A 13,501-nucleotide genomic window follows, 5' to 3' on the forward strand; every position below is an offset into this window, starting at 1 on the left:
ACCGGTAAATTGAGAGCTTTGCCTTCCGGCTCAGCTCCTTCTTCACCACAACGGATCGGTACAACGTCCGCATTACTGAAGACGCCGCACCGATCCGCCTGTCGATCTCACGATCCACTCTTCCCTCACTCGTGAACAAGACTCCTAGGTACTTGAACTCCTCCACTTGGGGCAGGGTCTCCTCCCCAACCCGGAGATGGCACCCTGTGTCCTGTAAAAATGGGGAGATTTGAGTAGTATGTTGCTAGGGTGGGTAAGCCATTCAAAGAAGGTGAATCCATTAAACGTCCATGTTAGAATTTTTAAGTAATATTTTCTCGCGGCCCAGCCTCACCCAGTGTCTGCATCCAGTGACTCCCAGGCAAATTGAGTTTGAGACCCCTGGTCTATAGGAAGATGAATTGTCATGTGAGAATGATGCACTGATTGTTTTACATTGTGATAAGAATGAGACATTGTCAGACACACAATGTTTATGAGAGGTTGGTGTTTGTAACAATGTGTATCAACATTTTACACAAAACTCACACAGACACCGGGGGAATATTCCAGAGAGCAGGTTAAGTGCTAAGTCCTGAGTATGTAAAGCTCGAGAGTTTTACCTCCAAAAACAAGAGAGGTAAGACAAAGTAAGAGTCAGGTACTATGGTAACTGACGCTGTAAAACTAGCCTGATTGCTGGCAGGTTTGACAAGTTATTTATGTGTGCAAAAGCTATATGATGATTTAATTTGCCAGCATGATCTGGCACCTGCCCACAGTGCCAAAACCACCAGTAACTGGTGTACTGACCATGGCATAACTGTCCTCGATTGGCCTGCCAGCTCCTCTGACCTGAACCCCATAGAGAATTTATGGGGTATTGTGAAGAATAAGCTGAAAGACACCAGACCCAATAATACAAATGAGCTAAAGGCCGCTATTGAAGCATCCTGGGCATCCATAACACCTCAGCTGAGGCCGTGGCGAAGTTGGGAGAGTGGCCGTGCCAGCAATCAGAGGGTTACTGGTTCAATCCCCACCTTCTACCATCCTAGTCACGTTCGTTGTGTCCTTGAGCAAGACACTTCACCCTTGCCCTTGATGGGTCCTGGTTAGCGCCTTGCATGGCGGCTCCCTCCATCAGTGTGTGAAAGTATGTGTGAATGGGCGAATGTGGAAAATAGTGTCAAAGCGCTTTGGGCTCCTTAAAAATGGGTAGAAAAGTGCTAGACAAGTACAACCATTTATCAGCTATGCCCCAGGCTGATTGCCTCCATGCCACGCCGCATTGATGCAGTAATCCGTGCACAAGGATTCCCAACCAAGTACTGAGTCCATTAATTGAAATTTTCAAATGTTTGATTTTGCTTTGCTCTTATTAATCTTTTTTTTTTACTTGGTCTGAGGAAATATTTTAGTTTTTTGAGATAGGATTTTTGAGTTTTCTTAAGTTGTATGCCATTATCAGCAATATTAAAATAATAAAAGGCTTGCAATATTTCAGTTGGTGGGTAATGAATCCAGAATGTATGACATTTTCATGTTTTTAGTTGCATTACAGAAAATAAAGGACTTTATCACAATATTCTAATATTCCGAGACAGTCCTGTAGTAGTTAAAATGCGTTTTGTTTGTGTCCTGTAGACATCCATCAGCTGATGGAACACCAAGAAGAATGTCTCCCTCATCTGCAGGGGGACAGTTTCACACATCCACAGCCCCCCTTTTTGAAAGAGGAAGAGGAGGGAGAGTGTCCTGTAGGGCAGGAGGAGGCTGATCTCAGCAGGTTTCCACTGACCGTTGTCTTTGTGAAGACTGAAGCGCATGAAGACAAAACACCTGAGTCCTCACAGCTTCATCACAGTCCAAGTAAGCACAACATCCACATATCATCTAATACAACGTTTGTGACACATGTTCATCCGGGGGCCCTGTACCAAAATATTGGTATCGGGACAAAACTAGTAAGAACAGAATTTGTCGGTTGATTCTTAAAGACCTACTGAAAGCCACTACTAGCCACCACGCAGTCTGATAGTTTATATATCAATGATGAAATATTAACATTGCAACACATGCCAAAACGGCCGGTTTAGTTTACTAAATTGCCATTTTAAATTTCCCGCGGCGTTTCTTGTTGAAAACATCGCGGAATGATGACGCGTGCTCGTGACGTAACGGACTGTCAGGAAATATTAGCGCAGCACCATTTGCAGCTAAAAGCCGTTTCTTTTCATCGCGCAATTAAACAGTATTCTGGACATCTGTGTTGCTGAATCTTTTGCAATTTGTTCAATTAATAATGGAGAAGTCAAAGTAGAAAGATGGAGGTGGGAAGCTTTAGCCTTTGGCCACACAAACACACGGTGATGCCTTGTTTAAAATTTAGCCACACAAACACGGTGATGCCTTGTTTAAAATTCCCGGAGGTGAAGCTTTACTATGGATCAGAACGGTCAAGCGAACATGGATCACGACTACATGTCAACCGGCAGTTTACGGTGAGTAAATTGTGGTAAAAAGTTGCCTCTTAACGGAGATCAGCTGAGCTTGCGCTGTCCATGCAGCTGACGTCGACTTCCCTCAGAGACTGGCCTCTAGACACCCGTGGACACACCCCTCCGACTATCAGGTACTATTTAATCTCACTAAAACACTAGCACCACAATAGAAAGATAGGGGATTTCCCAGAATTATCCTAGTAAATGTTTCTAAAAACATCTGAATCCATCCCAATGCAATAGCCTTTTTTTTTTTTTTAATCTTTCATCCTCGCTCAAATTAATGGGGAAATGGTCGTTTTCTCGGTCCGAATAGCTCTTGCTGCTGGAGGCTCACATTATAAACAATGTGAGGATGTGAGGAGCCCTAACCTTGTGACGTCATCGTCTGCGACTTCCGGTACAGGCAAGGCTTTTATCAGCACCAAAAGTTGCAAACTTTATCATCGATGTTCTGTACTAAATCCTTTCAGCAAAAATAGGGCAATATCGCGAAATGATCAAGTATGACATATATAATGGACTTGCTATCCCCGTTTAAATAAGAAAATCTCATTTCAGTAGGCCTTTAAACTATCTTTAGTAGTCTTTTTTTCACTGGAGAGATTAGCCTGTAGGATGCAGCCAAGATAGGTAATCACATTTTTGTTTGTTAATATATCGTCACCCACTTTGACTGTGAAGTTATTTACTTTTCTGAGGTTATGAATTGACGCAAACACGTGTACTTGCAAGCACCAAGGTGAGTCTTAATTTGGCTGTTTGTCATTAAAAGCCTTCCTGGTGTAGGTCTTGAGGATTGTAGCTTTGCTCTTTGTGTGGCCGCCATCATCGGTTCTATGTTCTTTATAGGTACAGAAAATCATGGAATGATCATTTAAGCCGCACACTTGTGGTGTTCTTAGACTGGTCAGAAGTAACAACGAAGTCTATGAGGGTTTAAAGGGACTCACTCACCCTGGTAGTGTCAAGGCTTGGTAAAAAGGATAGGACTCAGATGCAGAGTAGGGAATTTTAACAGGCTTTTATTTTGATAACTTCCTTTCACATCCAAAGTCAAGGAATAACAATATCTATAATAACCACAAAAACTAATCGGCAAAAAAGGTTTCAAAAAAAGGAACAACCGAAAATAACTCAGAACGGAGAAAAACTCAAAAGCACAGACAAACTACATTTGGCGCCGTGAATGATATAAAAAGTATTAACAAAAAAGCGCTCCAACAGGAGGAAAAAACAACAGCTATGAAAAATTCTACACTATCTAATCTAATAGTTTTAACAAAAAATGTCACTCAAAAATTTGAGGAAAGAATGAAAAAAAACAACTGATAACTTACCACTTCGGCTGAATGAATGAAATATCCAAAATCACTCTGCTTAGGAGGAAGAAAGGAAAACTCAAAATAGTAACAAAGGGATTCAGGATCAAGGAACATAAGCACGAGGCCAGGTAAGGTAAGGCATGGACATGGACGCTAGAGAGCACGAGTAAATGAAACAATCTGGCACAGAACAAAAGGAGGAGAAGGCTTATAAAACACATGAGGGTAATAGGTAACAGGTGGAAACAATCAGGGAACAGGGATGACGCCAGACTGATGACACAAAAGGAAAGGCAAGTGACCTGAAATGAGAGGAGAGTTACTTTTCAAACTAAAACATGCAAATCACAAGACAGAAAAAACTAAGACAAGACATCCCTCACCGCGGTGTGACGGGTCGTTTGCTTAATGAGCTAAGTGAGACAATGTTGGTGGCACAGCTTAGTGAAGGTTTTAAAAATGGGTGCATCCTTTCAGGACATATCTGTGTTCCAGTCACCAAGAAGATGTAAACCTGTATCAACATGTTTACACAAAACTCACACACTCACTAAATACATTTTATACTGGAATCAAATCTAATTAAAATTATAATTTCACTTCCTGATTCTGACCTACATGCATCAATAGGTGAAAGTAAACATTTATGTTCAATAACCAAAGTAGTCAACACTTGATTTATTAAAAGAACACAAAGGTGACTGACTTTCCTTCAGCGGGTCCTAGATGGTCTCCAATTCCTAAAGAGGAATTGTTGACGGAGATACTCAATAAAACACCACATTGTAAAACATGTTTTTGGTAAAAGTTCCTTTTGGCCCAGCCAACAAAATGACCACAAAAAAAGTACTTTGCATGATGACAAAAACATACCATGAATGTTTTTTAATTGATTTTGGAACTAAGATTTTTTTTTTTTTCAAGATATTGAAGTTATGGTAATGACTATGTCATTACAAGATCGGGGTTAATTTAACAGTTAAATTGTAGATGTCATAGACCATATACAAAATAAAATATTTACACACCTAGAAAATGGATGGATGGACATCAGTGAGTGTAAAGTTAAGAATGCCTCAATCAATGCTGTCTCGTACTTATAAAAAGGTTTTAAATTTCCACCCATCACATTTCCAAGTCTGTTTTTGTACTCACTGTACCACTTTTGAATTAATTTTAGGAAAAAGGGAGGTATTTCCCGTGTTTTTATTGGTTGTTTTGCTACACACTTTTAACACAACACACGGAAGAAGACTAATAATGTCATTGTGTGTACAGTCTCAGTACAAAACTATTTCTATTCTCTCTTTATCTTATTGACCTATTTACCAAACAGACGTCCAGCAGCCCCCCCACATGAAAGAGGAAGAGGAGGAAGTGTGGATGAGTCAGGAGGGAGAGTGTCTTCTAGGGCAGGAGGAGGCTGATGTCAGCAAGTTTCCACTGACTGTTGTCTCTGTGAAGACTGAAGAGGATGAAGACAAACCACCTGAGTCCTCACAGCTTCATCACAGTCCAAGTAAGCACATCATTTTATTCTCAGGCCATTCAATCCATCACAACTGGACTCTTCACTTTCTCTTACAAGACCTTTGTCCTCTCATCCAAGTAGGCTTCATCACTGCATGCTCATAAATAGGCATGATGTTTGGTAAGAAATTACCGATTTTGATGCCATTATCGAATCCTCTTATCGGAACGATTCTCATCGAATCCAGATAGGTTATTGTTTATGAAAAAAAAAACACACAATATTTGGTTTGACAAAAGCTCACTTTTATTTATTTTGGCCGACATTATTAAGGGCTGCCGTGACTGCACTGCCTTTAACGTCCTCTACAACGGTGGTTCTCAACCTTTTTTCACTGATGTACCCCCTGTCAACATTTTTTGTAATTCAAGTACCCCCTAATCAGAGCAAAGCATATTTGGTTGGGAAAAAAAGAGATAAAGAAGTAAAATACAGCACTATGTCATCAGTTTCTGATTTATTAAATTGTATAACAGTGCAAAATATTGCTCATTTGTAGTGGTCTTTCTTGAACTATTTGGAAAAAAAGATATAAAAATAGCTAAAAAACTTGTTTTAAAATAAACAAGTAATTCAATAATAAATAAAGATGTCTCCACATAGAAGTAATCATCAACTTAAAGTGCCCTCTTTGGGGATTGTAATAGAGATCCATCTGGATTCATCAACTTCCTTCTAAACATTTCTTCACAAAAAAAGAAATCTTTAACATCAATATTTATGGAGCATGTCCTCCAAAAATCTAGCTGTCAACACTGAATATTGCATTGTTGCATTTCTTTTCACAGTTTGTGAACTTACATTCATTTTTTGTTGAAGTATTATTCAATAAAGTAATTTATTGAGTAATTATGAATCGCTGCTATTTTACAGCACATTTTTAATAAATACTACTTGTCCCTTGACATACCTTCACGTACCCCCAGGTAGTCGTGCACCTTCAATATGAGGACTACTACCCTACAAATTGTCATCGCGCAAATTTTTCACATCTCACAACCAAAGCTACAGCTCAGAATAATGTTGAGAGAGATTTGTGCAGAACAACGTTAGCGGCTGCAAGACATACTTGCTCAACAGCCATACATGTCACACTGAGGGTGGCCGTATAAACGACTTTAACACTGTTACAAATATGCGCAACTCTGTGAACCCACACCAAACAAGAATGACAAACACATTTTGGGAGAACATCCGCACTCTAACACATCTTAAACACAAGAGAACAAATACCCAGAACACCTTGCAGCCCTATTTCTCCCGGGCTACAATATATGCCACCTCAACCGACGCAAGTAGGGAGGGTGGGGCCGCGGGGGGTTGGTGATAGCGGGGGTGTGTATATTGTAGCTTTGAAGAGTCAGGGCTGCATGGGATTCTGTGTATTTGGTCTCTTGTGTTTATGTTGTTTGTCATTCTTGTTTGGTGTGGGTTCACAGTCTGGCACGTATTTGTAACAGTGTTAAAAATTTTTTACAGCCACACAGTGACCTGTGTAGCTGTTGATCAAATATGTCTTGCATTGACATACGTGCGTGCTGCACAGTCAGAGGCAACATGTAACTGGGCTTGCACGCTGTCAGTACAGGATGTAGAGGGCGCTAAAGGCACTCCCTGAATATTGTAGATTGGCTAAAAATCGGCAAGGATTTCGAGAGAATAAATGCCATGAAATTCAGGGGAATCTCAGAAAAATTGGGAACGTTGGCAAGTATGACGCTGGGCCGCACCAACATTAACTTGTTATATCAAAGTGCGGGACACAAAATAACCTCTCGCGGGGCGCAATTGGCCTGCGGGCCGCATGTTTGAGACCCCTAATTTACGGTGTTCAGCAGGAGAGAGAGCGCTGTGTTCACGTTGGCGTCGGGTGGGATGTAAGCAGCTGTGATGATCACTACAGTTAACCCTCTCTGGCTGGTATCTTACAGACATGTACTTGAGGTCTGGGGAACAGTGTTGGTCTATGATTGTCCCGTTGTTACAGCAGTTATGCAATTAAACACAGATACCCCCTCCTCTGCTCTTACCGGAGTTCACAGTCCTGTCCCAGCGGAGCAAAGTGCGGCCTGCTACTTTCAGGCTAGCATCGGGAATCCTCGGGTGAAGCCACATTTCAGTGATGACCAGAACACAGCAGTCACGAACATAGCGATTTCCAGCCAGTTGTAATTCCAGGTCGTCCGTTTTATGCACCAAGGATCTGGCATTGCAGAGAAACAGGCTCGGTAGTGGTGGCTTGTGTGGTTGTTTCTTTAGCCGTAGCATAACACCGGCCCTACAGCCTCCTTTCTGATTCCTCTCCCTTCTCCCACTGCGCTGCCTCCTAGACCCCATAACAATCCACGGAGAGCCCGGCGATCTCGCTATGTCTTCTGGGATGTTGTGCGTGTAGTGAAAGTCTCCGGAATACTAATATCTGGTATTGGACGCCGATATCCAAAAGTGTCTAGCGGGTGTACTGAGTGTACACAGAACCGATAGTGAAAGCACAGGTAAGAAAGAAGTAGAAAAACAATAAAAAATAACACTGAAGAGGAGAGCAATTGTGCGCGCCGTCTTAAATGTTGTAAAGAGCAGTCTGTTGGTTTTCAGGCCAATTCATATAAGACCTTGTTTTTTTTTAAGTACATGGAAACGTACTGAATGCCTCATGTGACTGAGCAAATCTGGACATTTCTCAAACATATTTGTCATTTTGTGTCCTGCAGAAGTCTGTGGAGAACAACTTCTGCCTGAAAAACAGGAGTGTAGCTTCAGGATGGTGAAGGAGGATCCATCAAAGAGGAATACCAGACGCCACGGACCCTCTGGCATCTCTTTTTCCTCTTTGACACAGACCCTTCCCTGTAAAAAGGAAGAGGAAGACTCACTGACCCCCCACATTAAAGAAGAAGAGGAGGAACACGGCATCAGTCAGGAGGGAGATCATCATGAAGGACTGCTGGAGTTCCCAGTGACTGGTGTCCCTGTGAAGAGTGAAGATGATGAGGTGAAAGGTGAAAGTGAGGAGAGGGGAGGGGGGGAGCCTCCAGGCAGCAGCTCAACACAACACATGACAACAGAAGCTGATGGAGACCACTGTGGAGGATCACAAGCAGACAAGCTCTTAGCTCCACTATCAGATAGTGAGGACACAATCTCACACTCTCCTCACACTGATGATGATGATGCAACATGTCACACTGACAACACTCACTTCACATGTCCTACCTGTCACAAAACATTTAAATACCGTAGTCATCTGAAAGCACACATTAGAACACACACTGGAGAAAAACCTTTTTCTTGCTCAGAATGTGGTAAACGTTTTGTACTTCGTTCAAATTTGAAAGTACACATGAGAACACACACTGGAGAAAAACCTTTTTCTTGTTCAGAATGTGGTAAAGGTTTCGTTCTAAGTCATGATTTGAAAGTACACATGAGAACACACACAGGTGAAAAACCTTTTGTCTGTTCAATCTGTGGTAAAGGTTTTGCACAAAGTAACAATTTGAAAGTACACATGAGAACACACACTGGAGAAAAACCTTTTTCTTGTTCAATCTGTGGTAAAGGTTCTACACAAAGTCAATGTTTGAAAGTACACATGAGAACACATACCGGAGAAAAAACTTTTTCTTGCTCAGAATGTGGTAAAGGTTTTGTTTTAAGTCATGATTTGAAAGTACACATGAGAACACACAATGGTGAAAAACCTTTTGTCTGTTCAATCTGTGGTAAAGGTTTTGCACAAAGTAACAATTTGAAAGTACACATGAGAACACACACTGGTGAAAAACCTTTTTCTTGTTCAATCTGTGGTAAAAGTTCTACACAAAGTCAATGTTTGAAAGTACACATGAGAACACACACTGGAGAAAAATCTTTATCTTGTTCAATCTGTGGTAAAGGTTTTACACAAAGTCTATGTTTGAAAGTACACATGAGAACACACACTGGTGAAAAACCTTTTTCCTGTTCAACCTGTGGTAAAGGTTTTGCACTAAGTCAACATTTGAAAGTGCACATGAGAACACACACTGGTGAAAAACCTTTTTCCTGTTCAATCTGTGGTAAAGGTTTTACACAAAGTCAGTGTTTGAAAAGACACGCTAGAACACACACTGGTGAAAAATCCCATTCCTGTTCAATCTGCAACAGAAGCTTTTGTGAACGATCAAATCTTGTAGTACACATGAGAACACACACTGGTGAAAAACCTTTTATCTGTTCAATATGTTGTAAAGGTTTTACAGAAAGTCAGAGTTTGAAAGTGCACAAGAGAACACACACTGGTGAGAAACCATTCACATGTTCAATCTGCAACAGAAGCTTTTGTGACCGGTCAAACTTTGTAAGACACATGGGAACACACCCTGAGAGAAAGTGTTGAGTTGCAGTGTGTGTGGTGAAAGATTGTCTTCTAAGTAGCAGTGTAAGAAACACAAGTGTGCTGATGAGAACAGCAGCAGCAAATCAAACTGCAGGATTTGAAATAAACTGTCCAGACTTTCATTTTGACTTTCTAACAACATCAGCACATATAACATGTGTGATATTGTTGTTTGTCTAACAATCTTTTTAATGTGCTTCTACATTTATAGATTAGATATTCTATATTAGTGCTTTTTTCAGTCAAATACATGCATTAGTATGTAACATTGTGTTCTTTTATCAAAAAATGGTGAGAACAATTTGAGTAAAAAGGTGAGAGTAAACAGTACAATACTTATTTTACATGCAATAAACATTTTGTGTATGTAAACACACACACACCCACATATATATATATATATTCATACAATTTTAGATTTATTCATATGAAATATTGAAGTATTACATATTTGTATTTGTAATTGTTAATAATCCCATAGATTATCACCTTTATATGATATACAAATGTACTGCTTCAACCTCTTCAGGAAGCATATTATTATTTACTTTATACATCATTTGAACAGTTGTCTTTTATACACATTTAAATTGTGTGATTTTATGAATCATTCGTTTGGTCTCTATAATCCATTTATTAATTATCTTTATTACTATCTTTTGTAATATGATGATTATGTTGTGATTGTTTTATATGTATGTCCCCAGATCTTTATGGAATTTAAAAGTGAGATAAAATGGCAGATTTTTTTCTTTTGTGAAAGAATGGCTTTGTTTTTACAAATTTAACATTTGTGGATACATCAAATAAATCCTGTATTGTGTTTTAAACATTTTTTTATTTTCTTAACACCCCCAAAACAACATCAATATCAGTCAAAGTTAGGATTGTCAGGCAAAAGCCAATATTGTACATCATCCCACAGAGATTTACTTTGCATACTTTCCCTATCACAGAACCAACAAGTGTTGTCTTCAATTGCAAAACAACATCCTAAAAAATATTTCGGGTGCTGGTTGGCGCCTTGCATGGCAGCTCCCTCCATCAGTGTGTGAATGTGGAAGTAGTGTCAAAGCGCTTTGAGTACCTTGAAGGTAGAAAAGCGCTATACAAGTACAACCCATTTATTTATTTATTTATTTAAGTGGTCAATTCCATCTTCTTTTTTCTTAAATTAACTCTTTAGACTTAGAAAGAATGAAAACTTATAAATTATTAGTATTTTTTTTGTTCCAGACAAAATAATAATAAAGAAGAAATAGTAAAGAATTTAAAAATATGTAGTAACTAGAATATTTTAAATGAAAGTATTTTTAAAATGTGTAGGGTTATCCCGATCCGATATTTGGATCAGAATCGGCCGCCGATATTTGTCAAAAAATGCGTATCGGCAAGGCATGGGAAAATGCAGATCCAGGTCCAGTTTTTTAAAAGAATGTCGGTCCGTATTTTCAAACGCACCGATTTAAATAATACATTCCACTCTTCTGTTGCTCCCTACGCTCCGTTCCGCATTTTCCAGCACACCTTCAAGTAGGAGTGTAAAGGTACGTGTATTTGTTTTGAACCGATTCGGTACGGGGGTTTCAGTTCGGTTCGGAGGTGTACTGAACGACACGGACATATTAAGTAGTGCACGTTTTGTAAACAATGCACAGCGAGGCACTAGTGGTGCAACGGATCAACATTGATCCGTGATCCGTTCGTATCAATATTTTCGGTTCGGCACACACGTGATCCGTGGTCTGATTTATGAAAAAAAAAAAAAAAAAGTTGTTGGCACAGCGTGGTAATGGCGGGCGGAGTAACGGAGGAATTTGAACGCCCCGTGCCATTTAATGGGTGTGGTTGTAGGTGTAGACTCCATCGTGCAAAACCAGGATTTTAAACACATGCTGAAGGTGTTTCAGCCACATTACGACATCCCGTCGCGCACCAACTTCAACGATAAGATTGTGCCAGATTTTTATGAGTAAGAGAAGAAAAAAGTTGTGGACGAACTATCCCGACAGAAGGGTGGAGGTCCAGGGGAACTATGTGACCATAAGTGCAAGGGTGGAGGTCCAGGGAAACTATGTGACCATAAGTGCAAGGGTGGAGGTCCAGGGGAACTATGTGACCATAAGTGCAAGGGTGGAGGTCCAGGGGAACTATGTGACCATAAGTGCAAGGGTGGAGGTCCAGGGGAACTATGTGACCATAAGTGCAAGGGTGGAGGTCCAGGGGAACTATGTGACCATAAGTGCAAGGGTGGAGGTCCAGGGGAACTATGTGACCATAAGTGCAAGGGTGGAGGTCCAGGGGAACTATGTGACCATAAGTGCAAGGGTGGAGGTCCAGGGGAACTATGTGACCATAAGTGCAAGGGTGGAGGTCCAGGGGAACTATGTGACCATAAGTGCAAGGGTGGAGGTCCAGGGGAACTATGTGACCATAAGTGCAAGGGTGGAGGTCCAGGGGAACTATGTGACCATAAGTGCAAGGGTGGAGGTCCAGGGGAACTATGTGACCATAAGTGCAAGGGTGGAGGTCCAGGTTAACTATGTGACCATAAGTGCAAGGGTGGAGGTCCAGGGGAACTATGTGACCATAAGTGCAAGGGTGGAGGTCCAGGGGAACTATGTGACCATAAGTGCAAGGGTGGAGGTCCAGGGGAACTATGTGACCATAAGTGCAAGGGTGGAGGTCCAGGGGAACTATGTGACCATAAGTGCAAGGGTGGAGGTCCAGGGGAACTATGTGACCATAAGTGCAAGGGTGGAGGTCCAGGGGAACTATGTGACCATAAGTGCAATGGTGGAGGTCCAGGGGAACTATGTGACCATAAGTGCAAGGGTGGAGGTCCAGGGGATCTATGTGACCATAAGTGCAAGGGTGGAGGTCCAGGGGATCTATGTGACCATAAGTGCAAGGGTGGAGGTCCAGGGGAACTATGTGACCATAAGTGCAAGGGTGGAGGTCCAGGGGAACTATGTGACCATAAATGCAAGGGTGGAGGTCCTGGGGAACTATGTGACCATAAGTGCAAGGGTGGAGGTCCAGGGGAACTATGTGACCATAAGTGCAAGGGTGGAGGTCCAGGGGGAACTATGTGACCATAAGTGCAAGGGTGGAGGTCCAGGGGAACTATGTGACCATAAGTGCAAGGGTGGAGGTCCAGGGGAACTATGTGACCATAAGTGCAAGGGTGGAGGTCCAGGGGAACTATGTGACCATAAGTGCAAGGGTGGAGGTCCAGGGGAACTATGTGACCATAAGTGCAAGGGTGGAGGTCCAGGGGAACTATGTGACCATAAGTGCAAGCAAGGGTGGAGGTCCAGGGGAACTATGTGACCATAAGTGCAAGGGTGGAGGTCCAGGGGAACTATGTGACCATAAGTGCAAGGGTGGAGGTCCAGGGGATCTATGTGACCATAAGTGCAAGGGTGGAGGTCCAGGGGAACTATGTGACCATAAGTGCAAGGGTGGAGGTCCAGGGGAACTATGTGACCATAAGTGCAAGGGTGGAGGTCCAGAGGAACTATGTGACCATAAGTGCAAGGGTGGAGGTCCAGGGGAACTATGTGACCATAAGTGCAAGGGTGGAGGTCCAGGGGAACTATGTGACCATAAGTGCAAGGGTGGAGGTCCAGGGGAACTATGTGACCATAAGTGCAAGGGTGGAGGTCCAGGGGAACTATGTGACCATAAGTGCAAGGGTGGAGGTCCAGGGGAACTATGTGACCATAAGTGCAAGGGTGGAGGTCCAGGGGAACTATGTGACCATAAGTGCAAGGGTGGAGGT

General features: G+C 41.8%; 1 protein-coding gene across 3 annotated transcripts in view; it reads left to right on the forward strand.

The window, feature by feature from the left end:
* The window catches only part of LOC133539096 (gastrula zinc finger protein XlCGF57.1-like), a 55,481-nt gene that overhangs the window by 2,309 nt on the left and 39,671 nt on the right, over nt 1-13,501 (forward strand). Inside the window, exons 1-5 of one of the 3 annotated variants that reach the window (XM_061881155.1) lie at nt 1,835-1,851; nt 2,412-2,483; nt 2,550-2,614; nt 5,145-5,327; nt 8,051-10,547. In XM_061881155.1, the coding sequence (XP_061737139.1) occupies nt 5,165-5,327; nt 8,051-9,717 (1,830 nt within the window). In that variant the 5' untranslated portion in view covers nt 1,835-1,851; nt 2,412-2,483; nt 2,550-2,614; nt 5,145-5,164 and the 3' untranslated portion in view covers nt 9,718-10,547. Of the gene's footprint in view, nt 1-1,626; nt 1,852-2,411; nt 2,484-2,549; nt 2,615-5,144; nt 5,328-8,050; nt 10,548-13,501 lie in introns of those variants that run through there. The other 2 variants (XM_061881154.1, XM_061881156.1) reach the window with 2 other exon arrangements.

The sequence above is a fragment of the Nerophis ophidion genome, linkage group LG20 (assembly GCF_033978795.1).
Source record: "Nerophis ophidion isolate RoL-2023_Sa linkage group LG20, RoL_Noph_v1.0, whole genome shotgun sequence".
In the NCBI taxonomy this organism is placed as follows: Eukaryota; Metazoa; Chordata; class Actinopteri; order Syngnathiformes; family Syngnathidae; genus Nerophis; species Nerophis ophidion.